Genomic DNA, 26,020 nt, shown 5'->3' with positions numbered 1-26,020 from the left:
AGTGTGTTTAGTTTCGATTTTGAAAAAACAAAAACCTCCCTCTGACTCCTCCCACCGACAAATGGCGCCTTGGTGAAGGGGGGGACAGGAGCTGTTCCTGTGTGCTCGTCTACACATGACATGTTTTTTGGTGACAAACTAGTGAAGGTAATGCTGAATATCGTTATTTAAACTGCCGCTGAATGAGCCAATAATGTTAAGTATACTGTGAACAACGTTACACTTTTTTGTAACTAGCAGGGGAGCTAACCAAAACAAACTGGCTAGAGTTAGATAGCGGTTACATACACCTCTCTAAATATCACACTGTTTAATAAAGAACCCCGTTTTTGTCATTATCTGTAATAGCTGCTTTCAGATGTTCTGTTGCCATGCAGACGAATGATTGCGTGAGAAGCGTCGTTAGACCGCATGTTTGACTCAGACCGTTTAACTGGCTAATAAAGTTGTTTGGCTAAATCTTGCATGTTAATGTTGATGTCTTTTCGCTTCAGTTACAGAGCATGTGTTCGGACATAACTTCTCTATCGGTTTTACGAAACCTCAAATTTAAGCTTTACTTGTACTGGAATCTTTTTAGTCGCCGTTCTGTAGCAGTTTCACTATCTTCCTGGCGTTTCACTGAACAGAAGGTATACTGTTCAGGTACAGTCGAATGTAAATATCTGGCCGCCCCCGGGACAGGTTCATGATTTAGCCAGGTAATTTAAGACCAGGTTTGTGGACGGTCAAACAGGAATTTCCTCCAGCTCTCTTGCTATTGAGCACATTTGAAACGAGGCTTAGCTTATTATTCTAAGCAAAGGAGTCGTTATGTATATTTATACCCCCTGTTCATTACATGCTTAATTGATTCGTCAAGATAATTTACACATCCTCTATAGAACACAGTGTGATGTCCAGTGTTACCATTTATTTGCTGCTGTTTAAATATTGTAAAGGTTGAAAATAACATAACATTTGGCCTGTACAAAAATGTAAATAAGTAATATATATTTATGGTTAAAACAAAATGTGGCTGGGGCTCATCCCCAAAAAAAAGGGCACCCATGGCCAAAATTTCACAAAATTACAAACACAGTTGTATTTATTTTTGTTAACACAATCAAACACATGGATGCAATTTGTATGAAAAGGCAAGCGTTTTCAGCAGGTATGACGTCTAACACGCACTTGCGTGTGCCATGGATCAGATCGGGGCAGAATTCTCGCAAGAACTCAAATAAATGCCTGTCAGATATCAAAACACTTTAAGGGATAATTGATGACAGAGAGGATAGTTTTTATTTTTAAATATTGATGAATGAAGAAATAAATTGGGCTCCAGCAGAAAGGGCACTTTTCTCATCCACGGTAAAAGGGCAAGTGCTTGAGCACCACTAGGGTTTTATCTGTGCATGTGACTGCTGCATAATATTTCTACCTTAAAATTACAGCTTCAAATTGATGATTCACTGAGCTGTAATGGAGAGAATAGAGCACTCTGTCATTGCTATCTTAGGCTCAGCATTACAGAAACTGCACTATGTAACTTTAGGAGGAAGGTAGGAAATTGATTTGACCAGTATATTCTCAGCCATTTTTTAAAAATATGTTCACACACTTAATTAGCAGCTGGTAGCCAATACTGACTGCCTTTAAATAATGTTTGATTACTGGTGTGTGTTACTGTGACATGCTTTGCATCAGATTGCTCATGCTTTGGTACTTGGGCACATCATTTGAAAACTCAGCATTCTAGCTTTACTCACAAGCAGGCTGGGATTTTAATGCCTTTTATATGCATGCACAACAGGAGGAAACTGTGACTAATTCAGTTCATTTATTGTGCAAATGTAAGAACTGCAGACCTAATTTAACACCAGATATTTCTTATCCAGTGAAAGAAATCATTCTACTTGGAAGTCCTTGATGTTACAGTGCAGATGAAACAAGCACAAGTCCCTGCTGCCACACCGCCTATCCCAGGATTTTGACACAGAGCATGTAGACACCTTGGAAAGCTTAAACCAAATGACAAAACCTATGCTGCCTTTTAAAAGGCCTTTGCTTGAGCAGACAAATACTTCTGCTGCGGCCTCTTCTTCAGGCTCCAAAGAAGGCTCTAGAGGAGGTCAGGACGGTCTCACCAGTTACAATGTGCCAATGAGAAGACTGCAGCTTAACAACAACAACACTCACTTCAGTAAGGATGGGGCACTTCAGTCTTCTGTTAAAAAAGACTTTCTGTTACAAAGGACCAGTTCTTACAACAGAGACAGAGAATTTGCCTTGGCTTTTTGCAAGCAGCTGAATGAGAATCTCAAGGTAATTATTCAAATATCTATTTTTACAGACATTAAGATGTTCTTCAGATTTACTAGTTTTCTTAATACTATATAGCTAACTGCATTTTTCTATAGTAGAGAACTAGAACTAGATTTTAAATATTTTCCTTTGTGTAGTAGTGATCATTCACTACAGATGTATATAGAACCTGTAGATTAGCTCATTGTTCCTGCTTTTTTCATTTTGTTTGCATTTAGCTTGCATTGATCTTTTATATGCTCTCACCTGTTGATTTCCAGTGATGCTCAAGTATGTCTAATTTCTGTCATTTAGGTTGGAAAGGCTATGTTGCACCCAGGAAGTCCTCGACAAAGGAGCCCTTTGCCTCCTTCAACTGTTTCTAAGCCTCCTCCTGAAAGACGTGCTTCGTTGGAGCCTCAGGATGAAGGCAGCATCCCTAGTATGGAGCAAGATATCCAGTGCTCTGATTCAAAGGTGGACAGGCTGCTGAATGGGGATTACAACTCTTCTGCACTAAACCCTGATTCATCACACCAGGTCCGGGTGAGTAGGGGAGAAGTGTCAGGAGGATTGTTAAAAAAAAAAAAAAGTAAACAGCACAAAAGACACATTTTTGTAGAACATAAACAATTCATATTGTTTAAAAAGTTTTATTATTCTTCTCTTCATAGGAAGGAGGCACATCCTCTCAGGAGGCAACTACACCAGGCATGTTACTTGCATATAATAATTATTATTATTATTATGTTTTTGTTTTATTTAAGTTTGTCAATTTCCCATTTTTGCCTGCAGCTGGTAGATTATCACTGAAGAGACGAAGAGAAAGCAGTACGGAGGGAAAAAGGGATGGCAAGCGATTATGTGAGGAGGATAGTTGCATCACTCCAGCTTGTGTCAGTTTCAGTTCTTCAGCTGGAGCTCATAATATCAATTCACCACCAAAGTATGTCAGAAGTGCGATTCTCAAGAGAAGTAAGGAGACAGGCTGTCTAATGTTAGAAGACAGGACAAAGGTGTCTAGCTCTTTAGCAAGACAGCTTTTTGAAGAGCCAAGCAGAGAAACAAGGTCAGAGAGTTCCAAACACAAGTCTGCGACTCAACCCACTAATAATTCCAAAACAAGTCACCTGAAGAGGGAGATTAAAATATCCACTGAAAGTAAATGCCGAGAAGGTTGTTCAGAGCCTGCAGGCTCTTCCACATCACTGTCTGCCAAAGTTAACCCAAAGTGCAGTGATGAAAGAAATGACTTGTCAGGCCTTATGGATGAAATTAAGATTGACTCACCTCCTACCCCACTTGGGTCAAAAAATGATGAGCTAAAGACACCCAAACTAGACCCAGATGCTAGTCCTAGAGATGACCTGCCCTTCATTCCTGCCAAATCAGATGCTGAGGAAAAGTTAGGCATAATATGGAATGATTCTCTAGATTCGGAACTGGGTTATGATGTGGCTTCAGGACTGGAGAGTGTTCTGAGTCTGAGCAGCAGTGATAGCAGTGAAGAAGAGCAGCTGCTGTCCCTGCAGGAAATACTGGCACGTAGTGCCCAAGTGCCCACAACACCGGACAAAGGAGCGTTCTCAGAGCCCAGCACCCCAGTCCCTAAAGATGCTGTAAGTTTGTCTAATTTATGTTGAGGTAAACACTAGAAAATACATTAAATAATTTCTAAAAAGTTTAACATATTTTCAATGATAGGTAACTTACAGGTAATAAATAAATAAATATGGCGTTACATCCAAAGGACATTTTACAGGAACATACCAGTCCTGACACTTTCAATGGTTAATGTGAAACTATATGCTCTAGTTCAGATTATGTTTGCAAAAAAGCATATTCATTACATTTCTGAATTATTTTGGAAACTGGAACACTCTTTACGTGGTCATAAGACAGATGTAGCTATTCTATTTAAAGCAGAGGTCACTAAGCTCATCCACAATCAGGCAGCTCATGCAGCTGTAGCTGTAGTTTTTCATTCCAATTAAGCAGAAGCAGACCTTATACTCCTTGTTTAACCAAGTATTTTCTAAACAGTCTAAAGTAGTTTATAAACAGCTAACAAGTTGGTTAGTTAAATCGTGTGTGATCCTGCTTGGTTGGAATGAAATCCTGCAGCAACACTGGCTTTTTATGGGTAAGATTGGTGGCCCCTGGTTTAAAGGAACTCTAGGTAGTGCTTTTACTTTAAAAGATCATTTGGTGATCATTTTTATGTATATCTGACTTTTTATTCTGATTAATAATACTCAGGGCTGATTTGATGTAAATGCATATCTTTTTTAATTACATAATGCATAATTACATAATGCATATCTTTTTCATCAGCCAATGGATGGAGAACGTAAGGTTTTAAGTTACAAGAACACACTGGAGCAGATGCTGAAGGAGAAGGAGCAGAACCAAAAGTAAGCCAGTCATTTTGTTTTATGTGGCAGTGTCATCTGCACAGCTTTTAACAGCATGGGACAATTTGCAGTGTATCCTATTATAATGTTTATTAATATAAATGTCAAATTTTATTATTCTATTTAATAATTTCTTATGAAGTAATTTTATTGCATGTCTTCTACCTCAAATGTCGTTACACACCAAACTCAATTTATTTCCTAGGTCAAAAGAGCTTGAAATGCAGTTGCTTCAGACGTGTAAAGAAAACCTGATAAAACTGGATGAAGACGAAGCAAATGAAAATGCTGAAGCTGCACTTTCACATGAACAGAGGTTTGTGAAGAAACACAAACACTGTTGAAGTGAGTGTATTGTAGCAGTTTTGCAAATTCTCATCTGTTCTTTTATTTACTTAATTGTAGGGAGTTCTTACAGAGGTTCTCAGTTACCTCATGTGCCATCAGAGACATCCACCCTGGAGAGGAAGTGTTCACATTGACCAATTTTGGCCGACTATTCAGTCACCAGAATCTGGACTTAAGGAAGATCAGTGTGACCCCAAACAACAGAGCTCAAAGGATCCTGCTGCAGTAAGATAGCCTACCTTTTTAGCAGGCTGTTTTTAATGCCCTGTTGTAGCTCATATGTTCATGCAAATCACACATTTGTTAAAAAGCTTTCTGCATTTATGGTAAATGGCTTTACGGCTGCAGTAAAAATATTGGTCTTTATCTAAATCACTCTTTGTCTTCTGTACAGAGCACCTACAGATCATGTCCTGCTTCTACTAAGTGCAGGCTTATTTAGGAGAGCTTATTCCACCTCTCCTTGTCAGCCTCAGGTCACACGCTGGCTCTTCCAGGTAACTACCTCTCTTAACTCTGCTTAACACACATAGCAATCTTGTTCAGCGCTTCTATGGCTACAAATTTACCGGAACACAAATATGGTGTCACATCCAAGTGATCATAGACAGTTTGTTTGCTCAGATGATGTTGAAAATTGTGACTTTGTTGAATTACATCACAGATGATGTCAGTCCACCCAAACCTTGGAACTTGTGCACAGATACTGGAGTCCATGACTACTATTGCCTTATATGCTGCTCAGCACATAGGTATACTGTCTTTTATTTATGATTGCTTTGTGTTCTGTTAATATATAATACATGTTAAAGATGCTACTGTCCATGTGTTCTAGTGGAGAACAGCAGTAAGAAGTTTGAAGTGTGGGTGCCCAGTATAAAAGATGTTGCACTAGTCTTCCTCAACATGGGTGTTTCATTTGTCAACCTGTTTCCGCTGGAGGGTCTGCAACCCACTTTCACAGAGGGAGATCTGCTGTGAGTTTTGACCTCAACATTTTTATCTGTATTCATAAATAATTGGAAAGTAGGGTTTATGGAAAATGTTGCGTAGCCTTAAGAATGATATTTGTCATTTTATTGAATAATAAATAACTAAAACAAAAATGTAATATTTATATGCTGTGTTGTTCACGATGCCTAACATGGAAATCACTGGCTTTAAATAGTCTGGACCAAAACTTCCAATCACTTTTGGATACAACATTATCAAAAGAACAGAACGAATCAGTACAAATGCTTTTGGAGCACTTTTTTCCTTTCAGTGAATAATTCTTCTCTGTTGCCAGTGTTTTTATTTTGTATTATCTTATTATTATTATTTCTATTTAATAAAATGACAGTAGTCATGTTGTTTTTTATTACTACACAACTTTAAATGATAAAGTTACTATAAATTACAAAAGTGGGATAATGTTTGAATTGTGAATTAAATGTAAATTTCTTTAAAACATATGCACGCCTAAATTATTTTGGGGTGTTCATGTTAAGAACTTAGAATCCTCTGCACTGTGGTAGATTATAAAAATATATAACGACCACAGCTTTTACCTAACCCTCTGATATTATATTTATATACTGGAAATAATGGCATAATCCTGATATAACTTACTTCAATATGTCTTGATAGAGAGAGTTTGGAAATCAAGCCTGATGAAACAAGACTGAAGAAACAATGTGATGCATTTCCAGAGCACAACTTTGAGAACATAGTCAAGGTACTCTATTTGTATTTCGGAAACCACGCAATATCTCTTTTCAGAAGGCTGAGCATTTTTAATAACATTTTCTGCTACACATATTCCTAGTTTTGCATTTGCCTATTGCTGACTTTTTATGTGCGTGTCTGTGTGTGGGCATAGTACCTGGCACTGTGTGCTGCCTTGTGTCCAAGGGCATACACAGATGAGGAGCTGTTGTTGCTGTTAACACTGGTGTGTAAAGTGAGTCTGGAGACCTGTTTACAACTACTACCCACAAAGGACCTCAGCTGCTTGCTACAGCACATCCTTAACAACATGACACACTGGGAAATACAGGTTAAACACATACACACTCATTTTATTGTATACACACAGTCAGTTTTAACCACTGTAAGATCTAATCGTGGCAGCAAAGTGCACAAAACCATTTTAAATGGCTTGCAGACACCTCTTCTAATATGTGGCTGCTTTATGGTTCATCCATTGCTAAAGCAGTAAACAAAAAATTAGTAATTTGAATATTAATCATATTTACTGAAAAATGCAGCATTTTGGGCACCATTTTAAAATGGTGTAATTTTTAATATTACACTTATAAAGGTTTATGAATGGTTTAAAATCTGTTAATTAAATAGTTATTAATTAGATTGTAAACACCTTAAAGGTCATTAATACTCATTTGTAACACATGTATAGACAGGACAACAGTGACTGCTCTTTGCTAATTAGAGAAGTGTCAGATATCTTATTAAAAATGTCAAAGGTAAAGATACGCTAAGATCTGAGAATGTGAATTTATTAATTTTATATGCACCACATAAGCTGCACAACATTATCAATAATATAGAAAATGATAATCTGTGGGTAGACAATCCATTAAACTTGGTTGACAAATAGTTAAATGTATTAAAAAATGTGTGATGAAGCAGACAGTCTTAATGTTGATGAATGGAGAAGATGGTGTAAGGTCAGTATCCTGCAAGGTCTGAGGTCTAACAGTGTAGATGGATGTGGGATCACTATTTAGCAAACAGCAGGTCACTGTTACCCTATATGTCCATGTGATATAACTGATTATTAATGACTCTTAATGTGTTTTTATAACATAATTAATAACATGAACAAATTATATGCAATGTATAAACCTAGAAAAATGTAGTCTTAAACTAAATTGGTACCAGAAATGTACAATCAAATATGAGACACAGCAGCCTAGCATGTAGTGGTGTCTGGTTTTTTGAACAAAGTATTATTTTCTATTATATATAATAGAAATATATAAATAACACACAACCCGTTGACGGTATTATGGCTTTGTACAGACAGAAACACATCATTAACATTTCTGTTCTCACGTTCTGTGATTTTTCTGGTCTGTGTTTACAGTTGGCTCAGGTTTGTCAGGCCATTACTGATCTGACTGAGGATCACCACAACCTTAGACGACTGGTGCAGATCTTACCTTACAGTGATAGGGGGAAGTGAGTGCAATATATTCTGTTATTACTACATTTATACAGTGAGTTAATTGGTTATATTTTCAATTTTTATTTCAGTTTCTGTTGTTTAATATCTGAAATAACTAAATGTTTTTTTTTCTACATTTGAAGGCAATTAAGAAGGCATCTGAGTGTGTCAATCATCTCAAAACTGTTAAATCACCATTGCACTTATAAACCCTTGCATATAGAATTCCAGGTGAGAAAAATAAATTTGAGCTGTGCATTTTTATTAGCTTGATTTTAATAATTTGACCTGCTTACTGACAACATAACTGTTTCACTCGGACAGAGTTCAGTAGAATGGCCCATAATATATTGAATATGTGTACAAGGTGATCTCATTCGGATTCTAGTTTGTCTTTAAACCACAGCATGACCAATATTTAAAGATTATTTGGATGGTTATGCTACAGTCATTTTAATATGGTAGTATATACATTGTGTGACTTTTTTTTTTACGTATGCTTTATTAACTTGTGATGTTCTATAGGTTTTCTTTAGATATAAGATGTGTCATTTTAATAAGCAGTTAAGAGCGTAAGGGGTTTTTAAAGCCTAGTTGTTGACAAGGTATTTCATGTAACTGTGTGCTCTTGAATATTTTATTTTTCATTACACCTTTTGTTATGCTTGTTAATTTTGTTTCTCCTGGTCTTAGCTTTCTGATCTCAGAGGTTACTTACCTCGAATGCGTCCCTCTACGCTGTTGAAAAGCTTCATAGCTGCACAGAATGACCAACAGGAGGCAGAGAACTGTGCTTCCACTCCTGATCAGCAGGTAAACAGATGATCTAGGGTGAATTATGTTTACTTTAATTATTTTGTGTTGTTTGTTTCATATTGTTTTAATGTATTTGTGATTAGCTTTACAATGACTTTTCATTGTGTAACTCTTTCTTCTAGGCATATTACCTCTGTTATAGCCTTTTAGCTTTGACAAACGAAGCCTCCAATTTTGAATTTTTACCCTCAAGCCAGAGAGTAAGTGTCACTTACTTGTTAAATCAATTTTTTCTAATGCTGTGTGTGCACATTTTTGTAGAAGTGACAGAAGAGATTAGTCATCAAAGACAGATACACTGCGGTCATCTTAAGAAACAAGTTAACATTTCTTTATAAATAAAACTGAAAGGATATTTGTGAATTGAAGTGTTGTATAAGGGATATACACTGCAGACCTGCAAGGACGACTCTCTGTAATATAAGGGTTCTGTGTGAGGTTTGTAAGCCCCAGTGAAAAAGCAGTTCTGTACATTTGCACACTGAGATGTCATGGAGCTATGAATTCTGAACAGTGGACATTTGTTTCCAACACTGCAAGAACAAAAGTCTGATTCACAGTCAGCCGTTTTGGTTGGAAGACATTCCAATTAAACTTTTGTTTCTTTTCATAAAACTGGATAAAGATTTGGTATTGATTTTTTTTCCCTTAACAAAATATAAATAATATGAAAACAGTAACACTTGTATTTTAAATAATATGTTCACTTTATTTATGTGTTTCCATATTTGTCTGTGTCTCTTTCATTCAGAATGAACTGTTGCTGCTCTCTGCTGAACTGGAAAAACACATTAAGTGTGACATCAGGGAAAGTGAGAAAATGCTTTACAGAAGTAAGGTACTGGGCTTTATGAACTTTTTTCATAACTTAGATTTCCTACAATATAGCCGAAGGTTTGTTAAACTCTTTTAATTCGTGAACTGGTTACCCACAACTGCTATAATTTCCAAAGAAAAGCATGGGCAAAAGTGAGGGCTAGATGTATATCTCCTCATTAAAGTCACTGAGTGATGGAACTGCACACTCTTAAGTGATAAAACACCATCAAGTTCTTTGGGGACATATTAATCAAGAACTACACTTCCAACATCGGTAGCTGACCTCACTAATGCTTTTTTTTTGGCTGAATACACTCTCAAATTTGAAATTCCAACACCTAGATACATTATCTGGAAAATAAGCTGTTACAAAGGTGTAAACGTTTCCTGTTAATATGAATGATATTAGAAAAAATGACTAACATTTTGGATAGTCTAGTAAAATTAATGTAATACAAACCCTTTGAACAAAACGTTTTTTTATTATTCCAGGTGAAAGATTTTGTAGCAAGAATTTATACCAGATGGCAAGTTCTTCTCCAAAGATCACGGCCTCAAGAGGTATTTTTTTTTTTATTTTTGCAACAACATTCATTGTTTAATTCCTGAGCATTATGGGAGTTTTTTGGCCTTTAATCAACAAATCTGGCGATTTCCTTCCTCTTTTAACAATGGCACATATCCACTGAGTAGGCATAACTTTGATACATCCTGTTGATTCTGTCCAAAACCAAGGGCCTTGCCCTGCCCTTCATTTGCAAGCTACACCAAGCAGAGGATTGCATTTGTATACCCGTTGACTGTTGCAATTGCACCCAACAAGGCTTTGCCTGTGCTGCTATATGTGCTTTGTTTTTTCTTGTCATGGAAATTCTACACCGGTTTCTCTGTTTCCTGCTAGCTGTGTTACTATTAGCACCATAGTTCTCTACTGCGGTCTCAGCTTTCAGTTAGACCAGTGATAAAAAAAATACTACTTAATTAAAGAATTCATTAATAACTAAAAATCTGAAAATGAAACATGTTCATGTGTAAAATACATAATGTTGCACAGTTTTCAAAATTAAAGGAGCAACCTGTAACATTGACAGCAAGCGTTTAAAATTGGGACCAAAACACAGTTTCAAAACAGTGGAGAGAGCTGTCTGCCTCCTTCCCCTCCTCCCCAGACGTGAAGCTCGAGCAGGTTGCCAGTTTGAGGAAAACTGAACGAACAAGAAAGAGACTAGTTTAAAAACTTGGGCCGTAATAGCTAAGAAGAATATGCCATAATCAACATATTTACACCGAAACCTGTTAATTTCACTAAAACATCTATCGCAAAAAAAAAGAACATGCGACCGCCATTTCCCCTGCATTTACAAGTCTTTTCTGTCCAAATCCACCTGAAAATATTAGACTAGACAAGGCTGATGTTACTTATCGATCTTCCCTTCCACCATAAATGTCATTTAGGAGGCAGATCTTATACACAATTTTCATAGTCAAACATTTCGTTCCACCTTACGTGTGTCCGTTTACGAGTCCTAACTGCGTTATCCGCCAGCTTCCTGAATTCTCTGTTCCACCTTAAGAGCTGAAGCTAGTGCTATAGCTTTTGAAACTTTTTGGAGCAACTGTTATTCCACTTTATCCATTTAAATCACACAAACCAATTGTATTATTCAACCAATTATTCACAACTTTTGTATTCAAGCATTTAGTTCCACCTAAAATGGGTCTGTTTAATAGTCTTATTTGCTTTGTTCCCTAGCTTCTTATTGAATACTCATTTCCAGCTTAAACAGCTATGCGAAGCTAAAGCTAGAGCTATGATTTATAAACAAAACCCGTTTTGAAACACTTCTTATTTCCCATTTTATCCATTTAAAACACACGACCAAATGCACATCTTGTCACTAAAATATCAAACTGGTAATAAAATGCGTATATGTGCTGTGTACAACCAAGCTTGATTTCTCTGTTCCACCTTAAATAGGTGAATATCCTTAATTTGTTTAAAATGCACACACACGACAGAGAAACACACCTGAATCTACATCAATGTCTTTAAAACAAACAATGGTGTTTACACTTTTAAATCATGTTGTTATTCACCTTCTTTGTATAAAACACACAAAAACACGGTCTTGACAACTTTCAAACGTCGCTATACCTCATTTTCATTCTATAAAACACACAACCTATGGCGTTTACTCCTTTTAATCCTAGGCATCTGTACTTCTATATTTTTTCAGAAATGATTTGCTGTTACCTGTTCAGGAGAAAATTAGCCAGCTCTGGCTCTTTTCTGTAGCATTGTTGCTTGTCAACTGCCTCCACTTTTCAAACACAGGGCCAATTTCCTCTCATTTTACTCTGGTCATGGAGATTTTTAGAAGAGCAGTGGGACTTTTTGGGTCTGGTAAAATATAAAATTAACTTGGTTCACTTGGTCATTTTATGGCTGTAAGACACTGTAGACCTGGCCACACAGTGGACTGTAAAAAGATTGGACAGAGGGCTGGATGACAGGCAGGACTCCGGAGGGTGGGATCATAGGAGCTCCGCACTGGATTGGGCACTTTTCAAGGAGAATATACTGCTTTAGCAATACTGTAAGAGGCAGCCGTGTTTCAGTTTTGATACATTCATAGCATTCCTAAGTGGTCCTTGGAGGTTTTGGTTTGATAATAGGTGGTACTTGCTCTAAAAAGTTTGAGAACCACTGAGTTAGACTGTGTCGCCTGTTCACACCTTCAAGCCTCTGGGAATCTTTTAATCTCTTTTCCCATACATGGTCATGACTGGTGGTCAAGCTATCCTCTTAAGAGGGATCTTTTTGATGAACCGCTGTGCCACCTCAGGGATGATTTGGATGAAAAGACATCTGTATTAGGACAGGGAGCTGCCTGAAAACTCAAACACAAATCTTTTTACACCAGTAGATTCCAAGTTAGGGTTTTAATAATTAAACCATTAGGGTGATTTGTTACTGTATTAAGTTTTGTTTTATAACACATAGCACTTTTGTGTGAGTATAATTTTGTGTGAGTTTAAAATAAATTTCAGTGGAGATTGGAAGCAAAAGTGTTTTGGAGCTGGGTGGATCTAAAATATTCTTACCTACAAAAGGTGGGCACTGCAGAAAGTTTCTGAACCACTGCATTTCAACCAGTATAAATCATGAAAATTTTCCACATCAGGTCTGTAAAATGTTGTAAATATTATTTAAACTCAAATTTCTTATACAGCAAACACATTGTTACTAGTTATTGTGATATATATAATACAGCAATACCTTGACTTACAAGTTTAATTCATTCTGTGGCATAGCTTGTAAGTCAATTTGCTCATATATCAAATTAAATGTCCCCATTAAAATGAATTGAAATGCTATTAATCTATTCCACCTCCTCAAAAACCACACCACATTTTGTTACGTGTTTTTAAATAAGAAAAATGTACTTTATAAATAACAAATAATGTATAAAATAATAATAATACTTAATAAAAGGGAATGTAAATAAATAAACTGTTTCTATTAAGTGTATTTACCTTGAAGATCAGACAAAGATGTTGGTGAAGGAGGTTGGGGAAACTTTTCTTTTTGTGCTCTATGGCTCTAAGCAGATTTTTACATTGTATTTACACACATTTTCAATCAACATGTAAGGTAATAACACATTAAAATGAGGAATGGGACTTGGTATTTTTGCACACACAACACCTTAACTTCACTTCACTACAGCTTCCAGAAAAAATGGTGTGTGGGGGGAAAAAAAAAAAAAAAGGACATTCCATGTCGTGGGCATGTCTTCAGTCAGTGCCTTTTCGAGATCTTGTAATGTTGCGAAAAAGCAGATAAGATGCTGATAAGATACTTATCGATGTATGTCTGATGAGCGGTGTCTGTGGTACATTGACTTTTGTCAAGCCTCTTTTAGAAATGTTACTCAAAGATTACATGGCTATTTCTTTGGTTTTTCACAGTGATGTTGGTGTGCATGATGTGACCCAGAAACCTTCACTTAGTTAATATTTTTACTCTATTCATTGTGGGTTTTTTTCCCCTCCAAATACAACATTTTAATTTGCTCACACAAAAAATGCCTCAAGTGGATTTCACTGCATACTGCCTTTATGCTGTATATTACATCAGCTAAATGTGTGGGAGAGCTGTACCCACTGACACTGAGTCTTCGGTCATTGCCTAGTTGGCCCAGTCTAGCATTCTTTTCTTGGATTTATTTCCCTTAGTCCATAAATTGAAAGGAATAATTGGTTTCATTGCACTGATGATTATAAAGCTCAACATGCCTTGGTGTGAGATCAGGTATTTGAGACATCAAGTACACTAATATTCATCAAACAGGTCAGATATTTTGTGAGCAAAAGAAATGACAAGTGTTTTTATACTGTGTGAGTTCATCTAGCACCAGACACTGGGTCAGCATCTTGCCTTTTTGACTAAAATTAAATTTTCTTAGACAAGCCTGAAAACTGTTTTGTTGATCAGTGTCAGTGAAGAAGCTGTTCCATGTGAGCAAGTATACTGCTTCATGTCACTTTAGATCTGTTGGTATCAGACCAAAACCTCTTTGCATTTACATGTCCAATATTCTCTATGATTATTCTCTGGTGTTCATCTAGAGTTATAGCCAGTTTATAGCTTTTGTGCTGTGCCAAAATCTAAAGCACAAAATACTTTTATTATTATTTAAAATAATTTATCTTCACAATAAATCTGTTGTGAAATCAATTAAGTGGCAAAGAAGATGAGATGAGATAAATGAATTGTTTATATTAAATATATAATAATTAAAATAAATACCAAAACATAAATGCAGAAAAATGATTATTTTTCCTAAAAGGTAGTAGCTGTGTTGTGAGCTTTTGTGAAAAACAAAGTTTGTTAAATCAACAGCACTCTCGATTTAACACAATTGCATATTTATTAACAGGTAAAACTAGGTATTGGGAAATAGCCTCAAATAAATAGCCTTTATATAGGTGCCTGTATCTTTAGGTACAGTATTGTATTTTTTCCAATTACATGGTTTAATTTGTCATTTCTCTGTTTTGATAATCCAGGGAAAACTTTATGATTATTGGAAACCTCTTCCTGAGGATGAAATACCTATTAATGAAGAGATACCTTCCACTGAACATGAGACCACAGGGGAGCCTCGTAGTGAAGATTCTGACAGCACCAAGTCGGAGGAGGAGATGGATGAAGTTCATGTCAAAAGTGAGGAAGAACTTAAAGAGGATTTTGCAGAGAATGGACTGTTGCAGGACTTGCTGACTGATACCAAATTGGAAGATTTGGAAGATAAATATGGAAAGGAGCAGGAAAAATATAATACACCAGTGGATGAAGAGCTCCTGGGAGGAGGAAGTCCTGAAGATCCAATGGAAAGTGATTTTGCTGAAGAGCTGGTTACAAGAGAAGAGGAGCTTCTTAAAGATGAAGAGACTCCAGAAAAATATGGAGATGATGAAGAGGTAAAATGATAAACTGGAGGACCTAGAGAAGGAGTTGTTAGAGAGTTAAAAGTTACTCCAATATTGGATACTCAGAACAGAGCCTTAAAAATAACAGTTTATTTAATGGCATCAGGTTCTTTTTTGAACATAATATGAGGGCCCTTACACACTACATGATTTCAGTGATTGTTTTTTAAATACAGATACTTGAAGTAATTTCAGCTGCTCTAGTTAATGTCAGCAGAGATTTGAGCAGTTTGAACATATTTAATACATTTAAGCGGAAAAATTGCTATAGGTCTATATATGCTATAATCATAGGTATTTAAAGACTAGTGTTGAAAGGCCCTGTTCTTTAGCACAATTTTATATATTTAGCCCACTGCATTGCACTGCATTAAGTACCTTGTGGATGACAATGCCATTGTTTGGTCACATTTTCAGAGCATATTATGGTTTCCCACTCCAGTCAGGTATTGGTTGTTTTTTGTTGTGCCAGCCAGATACAAAATTGAAATGTTTATTTTCAAAAGAAGACACACTGATTTCCCAAGCTCAGGGTTTCTGTTCTTTAAGCTGCTCTTTGATATGTTTGTTATATTTTCATGGTTTTCTATTTTGACAGTTTCTTAATTTTCTTTAATGTAGTTGTTGAGGTATCAGCAGTAATATTAAACTTTTCTCTGCTTTTGTTCGGTTTTTAAAAGAATAGAAAGAAGTATATTGAGGTTTTGCCAAGGATTTTACTTATATTTCAATGATGTTCATATCCATGCAACAGGATTTACAGCATATTTAAGTATATTAAACATATCAAATGACAGGTTTTTGTAATTGTTTTATTAGCCATTTAAAGTAAAAAAAAAATAAATAAATAAAAACAAAAAAACTAACAGGCAGACCTTTTTGAAGGTATTTTTTAAAGCACTTTTTGCATTGATATTGAAATGCTATTGTTAATTTGCTTTGTGGGGCGGCACGGTGGCGCAACAGGTAGTGTTGCAGTCACACAGCTCCAGGAACCAGGATTCCCGCTCCGGGTGACTCTCTGAGGACTTGGTGTGTTCTCCCCGTGTCCCTGTGGGTTTCCTCCGGGTGCTCTGGTTTCCTCCCACAGTCCAAAAACACACGTTGGTAGGTGGATTGACGACTCAAAAGTGTCCGTAGGTGTGAGTGAATATGTATCTGTGTGTCTGTGTTGCCCTGTGAAGGACTGGCACCCCCTCCAGGGTGTATTCCTGTCTTGCGCCCAATGATTCCAGGTAGGCTCTGGACCCAACGTGACCCTGAACTGGATAAGCGGTTACAGATGATGATATTTGCTTTGTGTTTACATTCATTCAAATGTATCCACATACAAGTAGGCATAGTCAGTGGGTTAACAATATTTAATTGGTAAAGCAAGTATTAGATGGGGACATCTGATATCTATGGATGCCATGTCTGTCTGTTTCTTTTTTATTTGTATAGTAGCATTGCTTAAAAGCTACACAGTGTGTGTCACATACAGCCAACTGTATGACTTTCATTTGAAATTGTTTTAGAATTGGAAGATTTTCTAGAAAGAGAATTCAGTTTTACTTCAATTTGGTGCCTTATCTGGAAGAATTCAGTTAAAGCTTAAAATAAATGAAGGGTTTTTAAGGAAACGGTTCTTCCAGAAGGGGTAATAGGGGTGTCATACCTGTGGTGATCATATGGCAGTAGATATGATCAAAGGCACCTCATCAAACTGCTGTTTTTGGGTAGAAATAGCACTTTGTGTTTTCTTTTGTTTGGTTTAGAGATTATGTTCTTTGTAAAAAGCAATTGTAAGATAAAATTAAATAAAATTTTGTATTGAGAAATAAGCTATTTGTTTGCTTCAATGTTAAAATTTTTTTGTATTATTTCACACACAGGTCATTGAATTGTGTTCTATAACACAGTCAGTAGGCGTTGGTGTCGCTTCATTTGCAATTTTCCCTTTTAACCAAAAGGAGGCAGTAAAGGTACAAATATAAGAATTGTATCAGGCATTGGCGTCCTATTATTTCTTATTTTTGTCATATTTCTAATATTAGTGTGTATTTCCGAATCAGTATCATATAATGCTGTTGTAATATGTGAGCTATCATTAAAGTGGGAAAAAACAGTTTACAGACCCTAAACACTGCGGTTTTATTCCGGAATCTACAGAAATTGTATTACTTTAACGCCTTTTTGGATGTTATAGACGTGTTTATAATTAGATTTTTGGTATTGAAATCATATAATAGACGCTTTCTGACCTTGTGTTTAGACTACGTTTAAGTGAAGAAGTGTGTCGCTGATTAAATCACGCGGCTTGGTCTGTCACTCAGGTTTTCCTCGCCGCATTATCGTGGGTGTTTTTTTTTTTTTGCGCTCGGTTTGGCAACGTTGTGCGTGTCCACTTTGGCGCAAACTTTGGGAATGAGCTCCGAGTACGTGGTGGGCTGGTAGTGAGTGGGTAGGGGGAGTAGTTTGAGGCGTTACGCAAAAGGCGTGTTTAGTTCTGATACCTGGGGGGACTCTACAGATCAGAGCAGAGAAAGAGAGGAGAATTACAGCGCAGTCGTCCCTGTCCAAACCTTATTTTGGATTTTTGTGGGCTACGGAATTGCGAACTGATTGGGAAGCTATCGTTAATACGGAGGTAAGAGGAACTGCTTCTGTTTTTTAACCAATTTACAAGTGTCATTTTATTGTGTAGTTGTAGGGAACAGTCAAGAGCTATTACTCTACACAGACCACATGATAATGATCTGGGGAGAAGTGGAACAAGTTTTTGAGAATATGTCCTCAATCCTCAAACGATGTTAGACATACACCACATTAATGGATTAATTACGTTTTATGTTCGTTATAAACTAAACTGAGCGAAAAAGGTAGCTTTTCAAATCTGCACGTTAATCATCAATCCGGATTTTAACCTCTACACTCCGATGTTAATGATTAATCTCCATGAAGATAGGTTTTACCTGACTGAGGAGGACTACTAGAAGTGTCCTGCTCAAATCTATGGAGAATGTACCTTCAGCTGACACGTAAAAAATCACAATGGTGATGGATACCATAGCATCTACAGTGCCATAGTGATAACACTTACTATGTGCTTACACTATAAGGCTACAATACTGCTTTCATGTTTTGTTAATTGTGTGCTTATGTAAACATATTTGCAAAAACATAATTAGATTTCAGGTTCCACACTAAGGGTAATGTGTTTATCTGGTTCATGCTTTAGTCACGAAAGTCAGATGATTCCTAATGCAGCCAGCATAGTTTTAGTGCATGACGTATACTGTATATGTAATTCCTTTCTTTTGTTTTGTATATATTACCATGAAAGGAGAACCATACAGATATATTTATTGCCCATTCACTATGTGGCTCCCCAGGAAAGTAACTATCTGCATTCACCTTCTCTCCTCCATCATGTAAACTGCACCCACCAGGCTGCACATGTCAACACTTCAGTCTTCTCTAATCACAACATGATCAACAGTGCAGTGTAGTTACATTTCTTCAGAGGATCCATGTGAAGTGTAAAGCAGTGATTGCCAAACCTTGTTCTAAACACTTTCCAGTTTTCTTACATGGATTCCAGTTTCTCTGCTCCAACTCAACTCTTAGTAAAACTCATAAAGAGCAGATGAAGTGAACATGATTTTTCTTTAGAGTAGGTGTCTTCAGGAATGGATCAATGCAAGGCTGTTCTGCCCTAATAAATTAAATACTATAGTACTGAACACAGCATGGCTCAGTGAATCTACACAGTCTTCCTAACATTAGGAATATTAGTTATGGTCAATAAGTCAGTAACCTAAAATGTAAATTATTAAAATGTGTTTTTCTGAGGGCGGCACGGTGGCGCAGCAGGTAGTGTTGCAGTCACACAGCTCCAGGGACCTGGAGGTTGTAGGTTCGATTCCCGCTTCGGGTGACTGTCTGTGAGGAGTTTGGTGTGTTCTCCCCGTGTCCGCGTGGATTTCCTCCGAGTGCTCCGGATTCCTCCCACAGTCCAAAAACACACGTCGGTAGGTGGATTGGTGACTCAAAAAATGTCTGTAGGTGTGAGTGAATGTGCAAGTGTGTGTGTTGCCCTGTGAAGGACTGGCGCCCCCTCCAGGGTTTATTCCCACCTTGCGCATAGAGTCAGTCAGTGCTCACAATATCCTGAGCATATTTGACATGACTGGATGAGGCTTTTTTTTTTTTGGGTTTGTTCCCACTTTTCAAACCTTAAAACACAAATAGGTATGTTTATATATATGTGTATATATATATATATATATATATTTTTTTTTTTTTTTTCTCCCCATAATGTCCAGCCCTGTGACAACAATATTAATGCATAAAGTTCCAGTTAGATTTTAGACTTATTTAATATTTCCTGAAGATATTTCTATGTCATGAAGAAGAATATTATTTAAACTGTGTCCAAATATGTATTAAACACATCTTTTAGAGAGGATGTAATTGCTAACTAATTCAGAAATTATGAATATGGCAGCAGATGTTCTGTGTGAGTTTGATATTCACACCAGGAACCAGATTGTCAGGGAACTGGTTCATTTGCTTCAGTCACCTGGGGAAGGATCAGGGACATTTGAACTGCACTGAAAGGATTATGTTTGTTCTGACCGGTACCTTTGTGTGTCTCTGCTGCAAGTCGACCCTAAGTTGATCTAGAGGTGTTTTGACATGTCACCTGTTTCTCGTCTTCCTTTTACACAGCATTGCAACTCTAGCAAGAATTCATGTAACTGCTATAGGTGCAAACTTGCCTTCTGAAGTTCTCCAAATATTAATAAGTAATAAAACTGCTACCTCTGGGCAGAATATAAGAAGCTTTGATCAAGACACCTCACTACCGGTTGGAAGAGCTGCTCAACTGTTTCTGGCCTCATTTTGGAGACCGTTAAACTGGTCTATGCTGCAGGGTTTGCTATTTTGTAATACAGCTGCTCCCAAACAAAAGGAATTTACTATGAGCATGTCATGCATCGAGGGAAAAAATAATTAAAGCTTAATAAATGTTTACAAAAAAGGGGATCTGTGTTTGGGAGGGCAGTTCTTTCAGCTATAATGAAAATACTATACAGAAATAAAGGATGCGTTCATGCTTTTCTGCCAAAGAACTGCTAATGAGACCTCTTTGTCTCCATTAATTCCATTTAGAGTTAATCAGAAGCCCTTTTCTTTTTCCTTTATTGGAAAAAGACAAGACATCCCATTAATAAGAAAGCGAGTACCCTTTTTTATTTCAATGCCTGCAGTTTCGTCACTTATTCAGTCATTAATAAATGCAGGAAGAAAGACTATTATTGACAGAGCTTTCATAAGAACATAGCTCTTAGCTGTGAGCAAAGTTTTTGTTTATCTGCAGCAGTGCGGTTTTTTTACATAACAAAACCTGCCTTGTTAATAACCACAGATGATGTTAATTCTGTTTTCCACAACTCAGATATCAATGATTCATTGGTGCATAAATCAGCAATGCCTTTGACTTTGGCCCTTGTTTCTTTTATTCATGTCTTGACTGTCTGAGAGCTGTATGTTAGTTGTATAACTGTCAAAGTCAGTGAACATATTGATTTAATAAGATGCACCCTACTTGAATATCAAAGCATCAGGATTACACTGCAATGGATTTAAGACCATTAAATGGCCAAGGACCAGATTTCTATACCCTATAACTTTATATCCAGTTTGCATTCATTTCTATGTGGTCACTGAATAATACGTGGAAGGATGTACTATGCTTGGCACTCTAAGGGGTTGACATAATAGATATTGATATTGTATTGATATAAATTCTCATATTGATATTAACATGAAGTTGTCATCATGTTAGATCCCTGTAGTGCCTGTCAGAAGGACAGCTGTGGATACTTTAAGATGAGCTCTTTCTGATTGAGTGAGTAGTGGAGGACTGACCTTTTAAACATGAATATGAATGCATGTGGTGTGACTGACAGCTGCTTAAACATGCATGAAGGGTTTCATCCAGCCTGCACCCAGCTGAGCTGCTAACATAAATACCTCTCCCTACTCTCCTTCACTCTTTTTTCATCTCACTTTTTTTCTTTTTATTTCACATTGTGATTAGATTCTCAGGGAGGTCTGTAAAGTGTTTAATAATGCAATGCCAGTGTGCTAAGCTAGTATTTTAGAGTGTGATTGAGATTTGGCTGTAACCATTTACTCTATTGTAAAAGCATCAAATTGACTTCCAAATGTGTGTATCATTCCCATGCTAATAAATACCATGGCTGTCCTACCAACATTCACTCCATTTTTTAAAAATGTTTTCATCTTTTACAGTTTCTAATAAATGGACTAATGTAAACAGAATTAAATGGAAGCAAAATTAATATTTTTACAGTAACGTATTAACTACATATTAGGGATTTTTAAGCCTTACTGAGAACAATCTAGAACGATACAGCTATTAATACTAGTACCAATATAGCGGATGCCCCACAGTGCTTTTCAATAGAGATATGTGCACATCTGAACAGCTGTGTGCGCAGTGGGTGCACTTTAAAATAGCGGAAGATACTCAGCTGATGTCTACAAACATCTGGACAAATCTATCTGTCTACCTATTCAAGTGTGACCTGAAGGCAGTGTGAGGCGACCACACTAGAATGAAGTCAAGCAGAAGTGTTTGTGATGATGTGAGATTGTAAGTGCCACATACTGTTTTGTTTTGCAGTGTGTGTTTCAAGGAGGTTTTTCAGAGTCAACTTAGTGAGAGATTATCCACAGTAGGAGGAGAATCTAACGTAGGTAGTCTTAGAATTTTGCTGGACGACATTGAATTCCTTTCCTCTCTTTTTCACCCACTTCATTATCCTTTAGTAAAGGGCAGGGACATGAATAATAACTGACTGCAGCTGTGTGTTTAGAATTCATTGACGGACTTAGACAGAGGTCTTTGTAACTAAAGTGTAATATAAGTGCAGAGCCAACAGTATCTCAGTCACACCATTTACACAAGAGGGCAGTTTAATTATTTGATTCTTTGTGATGTTTAATTTCCACAGTCCATTATATAAGTTTAAGCTCTGTGGATACATTTTCTCAGTGGTGTGAGTGCTGCATAGAACCATTTCAGTGCCTCTGAGCAATGAAGAATCACACCATTTTCTAATCAAAACTTCAGTGGCTCCTTTCATCCAGTGTGAAAAGCATAGCTGTGTTTTGCATGTGGATGAAATATTACATAGATCTCAGGGATGACACTCAGAGATCAGAGAGAGAGATAAGATGTCAAGATGAATAATTGCTTGTGCTGTTTGCAGGTTGATTGTTTTAATGAGGGTACGATTAAGAAAGTGATGCTTTACATTTAGTTCATACAAATGTTTACACATTTCCACAAGAAAAAATATGGTACACCAACACAATTTATTAATTAATGTAAGTAAACTCTTTATATTATTAATATTATTTAAAAACAGCTGTATGTGGTTTCTTACTAGGAATGCACCAATGCAGAGTAACGATATTTTACTTATTTGTTGATTATTATTTTTTTAGCAGTTATCTTCTAATTTCAATATAAGTGCATTATTGCTTTCCTAATAATATTAATGTGAAGTTATTTTTATTATTGTTTGAGATTTAGTTAATATTCTGATTACTTGGTTGTTATTATTTCTCATTACCAGCTGGTAGATTGTTTAATTACTAATGTTACCTTATACATGCACAGCTTGTACCCTTTTGCCATTGTACCATTCAAAAAATAAAGTTTACTGGAATTTACTGGTTGGATAAATTCACATTTGAATGGATTCAGTGCTAGCTGCTGTGCTCTTTGGAGTGGTATATTTTCAAATGATTTATTTGGTTGATGCACTGAAATCTGTAATCATCAAAACAATGCTATTACAGGAATTGACAAAGAGCATTGCTATTAAGTCTTATCAATCTTGAATCACTGGCATGTTTTCAGTAAAGCTGCATATGCATATGCACGCAACACTGTGGTGCCAAATTGCACGGCTGATGACAACGCTGGGCTCAAGTGCCAGAACTGGAGCTAGTACTGATGATTTATTAGTATCTGTGCACCACTAATAAACATAAAAATATTCATATTCTATAATGTCATAAATGTGGAAATTATGTAGGCATTTAAATCAAATAAATTCACTGCATCACTTTTTTTCAGTACATGACTGCAGTGGGCAAACAGCTCTAACAGGATTTCCAGCAGTTTTTTTTTTTTTCTAGTGGTGCTTTCTTGGATTAGGAGCAGTTGCACTCAGATTGAAATTCCTGGGCCTTCAGCAGATCCTGTTTTGCTGGAGCAGCAAATAGCCATTGTTACGGTGCAGCTAGGGTGCACCTGTCCCCTCCACTCACAACCAGCTGTGACACCCCAGCTGTTGTCATGGCGACAGAACAGTGCCAGAAAGAGGCCATGGTTGGTGTAAGAGCGATGCTGAAGTACAGCCCTCAGCAGTACTGCTGCTGATTCCCGTAATACAGCAGGTGTTTGTGTGTGTGACAGAGAAAAGTTACACACTCAGTGATGCAGACACTGGTGTTTGTGTGGGATTTGGAGAAAGAGAGAGGTCTAAGTGAATAGTAAAAGCGCAAAGAATACAACCTCTTAGAGGTTAGAGGAAAAAGAAAACATTGCTCCTCTGGTGCATAAGCTTGTTTAATGGAAAGAGGGAGAGCGACTGCATGTTTATCTTAGAAAGAGAGGGAGCATTCTGGAGTGTTTATAGAAGAGAGGGACAGAGAGAGAATGTGTGTGCGTGTGTGTGAGAAAGAGAGAGAGAGAAAAAAGGAAGGGGTTGGGGTTAGGGGAACAGTTAGGGGCAGAACCACTATCCCTCTAAATCACATCAGCCTTTTTCCTCTTGAGTAGCCATCAAAGACTGACAGTCATGTCCCTCATCCCTGGTGAACCGACAGAGAGAGAGAGAGAGAGAGAGAGAAGCAGCTGAATGTTTTCATGCTTTTAGTTAAATGTCTCCCAGAGCCATACTTGTGCTCATAAAAGGCTAAAATCTTCACCCAATTGTGGACTTTCACATGTTTCAATAAAGTTTTTGACAGCTGTTATTATAAGAATATCTGTGATAAGTTTAGTAACCTATTACTCAGTTTATGGCAATTTCATACAAGAGATTTGCACATCAAAACATCAATAACATCATGTATTTCATCATTGTTTGATGTGGAATAGTTCAGTGTAGGGAAATTTCCCAACTCATTTTACTTTAAAGAAGTGGGAGCAGGCAAGATTCATAGTGTCTAGAGTGCAAGTGTAGTCATGTTACCATCCAGAATGACCAATGATTCTACATGTGTCTTCTAGGTTTTATCTGCCATGCTGATAACAGTAAAATATTGGACCATGTTTGAATGCTATGTTCCTGCATGTACCACTCCACTTTTGACTTTCAATCTTGATTTCATAAAACAGGGTCTTATGTCTCAGGCAGTACATTCCTAATCATTTCCTGTAATAAATGGCTCCTAGCACCACCACTGTGAACAGTTCTGACTCAGAGAGAATCAGAATGCAGCATTTTACTTTTTTTTCTAAAGAATGCAGCATTTTTCAGCAAATTTGCAACATTCCACTTTAATTGATAATCTTTTATCTTTTAATAAGAATGGGATACTTTTTATTATTTAACGATTATGTGATGCTCTAATCTGAGATATTAATGAGTAACAAGCCACTCACTTAGAGAGATCTTAAGAAAGGAATCACCTTAAGGTACAGCTAACATGAAACTGAGAGACTGTTGTTGTGGTCCTAAAAAAAAAAAAAAAAAAAAATATGTTTATGAAATCCCAAACATGTAGCACCCCACAAAAACCCATATCATTCCTAATACTAAAAAAAACCCTTCATTTGAATATATATGTGTGTTACGCTCAGCTAGGCCCAGCACCAGAAGTCCTTTCTCATTTCTGTTCGATACAGACCCAAGCGGGTGAGGGAGATAAAAAGAGGAATGTGCTGTAGATGCGAGGCCTCTGCTGATAGTGGATGAGGTGAAGATGAAGCTTCATAAGGTTGTGGCTTAATACTCTCTCTATTCATTAGTTCTACATCATCCATCACATTATTGCTCATAGCAATACCCGGAGACAGAGCGCAGTATAACAGGCCAGATTGGTCTGGGCCACTGGACATGTCGCAGCGTCCAGTACAAGCCTTTGAACTTTGCTCTGAGTGTGTGTGTGTGTGTAAAGCAAACTGGGATGTGTTGGCAGAGGTTGTAATCATTACATTATCCCTCAATGCTTTAAAGCACTCCAGGAGGAGAAGAATATTATTACCTAGTTTCACTCAGCTTATTTTTAAGCTATTGGCTACCCAAGAACATTTTCAGTCAACATAATATATGTCATATATATATATATATATATATATATATATATGTTACGGCTCTTAAGGCTCTTGGTTCACAACTTACAAGATTTGTCACATGGCTGAGCATGAGGATCTGTCTGTTTTTCGTCAGGCTTTCGTTTAGCTTCAGAAATAAATGACAGATTTTTTTTTATCTGTCTTGAAGTGGAAGTTAAATATAAATGTAAACAACACCATTAACCAACTCTACCTGTCCCTATATTTGATTTTATTTAAGCAGTTTTAAAGCCAGAAAAAGTGCCTTTTAAATGCTTTTGTTATTGTAGCCTGTTTATGCAG

At 36.9% G+C, this 26,020-nt stretch overlaps 2 protein-coding genes across 3 annotated transcripts in view; both read left to right on the top strand.

Moving 5' to 3' along the window:
- Positions 1-62: 62 nt before the first annotated feature.
- slf2 (SMC5-SMC6 complex localization factor 2) lies at positions 63-17,121 on the top strand. Of its 2 annotated transcripts, none has more exons than XM_066679328.1 (20): positions 63-147; positions 1,881-2,307; positions 2,602-2,832; positions 2,961-2,997; positions 3,082-3,905; positions 4,621-4,700; positions 4,906-5,016; positions 5,106-5,273; positions 5,443-5,545; positions 5,713-5,800; positions 5,884-6,025; positions 6,678-6,765; positions 6,910-7,086; positions 8,137-8,231; positions 8,361-8,448; positions 8,911-9,030; positions 9,156-9,233; positions 9,785-9,871; positions 10,345-10,413; positions 14,926-17,121. In XM_066679328.1, the coding sequence occupies exons 2-20, from the start codon at positions 2,014-2,016 to the stop codon at positions 15,346-15,348; spliced, it is 3,303 nt and encodes a 1,100-aa protein (XP_066535425.1). In that variant the 5' UTR covers positions 63-147; positions 1,881-2,013; the 3' UTR covers positions 15,349-17,121. The 2 variants fall into 2 exon arrangements, with proteins under 2 accessions (XP_066535425.1, XP_066535426.1); XM_066679329.1 differs by having other exon boundaries at positions 9,785-9,866; positions 14,926-15,068.
- A 641-nt stretch (positions 17,122-17,762) lies between these two features.
- The window catches only part of sema4ga (sema domain, immunoglobulin domain (Ig), transmembrane domain (TM) and short cytoplasmic domain, (semaphorin) 4Ga), a 41,954-nt gene continuing 33,696 nt past the window's right edge, over positions 17,763-26,020 (top strand). The window contains exon 1 of the mRNA XM_066679219.1: positions 17,763-17,977. The gene's annotated coding sequence lies outside the window, so the exon portion shown is untranslated. The remainder of the gene's footprint in view (positions 17,978-26,020) is intronic.

This window comes from Hoplias malabaricus, chromosome 8, assembly GCF_029633855.1.
Source record: "Hoplias malabaricus isolate fHopMal1 chromosome 8, fHopMal1.hap1, whole genome shotgun sequence".
In the NCBI taxonomy this organism is placed as follows: domain Eukaryota; kingdom Metazoa; phylum Chordata; class Actinopteri; order Characiformes; family Erythrinidae; genus Hoplias; species Hoplias malabaricus.
Note: the sequence above shows the minus strand (reverse complement) of the source record. Positions and strands in the feature narration are given on the sequence as shown.

Bases quoted from the DNA above. Each gene is read 5' to 3' on its own strand.
- slf2 (XM_066679328.1), top strand. From the start codon at position 2,014: ATGACAAAACCTATGCTGCCTTTTAAAAGGCCTTTGCTTGAGCAGACA. The intron at 2,998-3,081 runs GCATGTTACTTG...TTTTGCCTGCAG, and splicing joins TCAGGAGGCAACTACACCAG to CTGGTAGATTATCACTGAAG. The intron at 4,701-4,905 runs GTAAGCCAGTCA...TTTATTTCCTAG, and splicing joins GAGAAGGAGCAGAACCAAAA to GTCAAAAGAGCTTGAAATGC.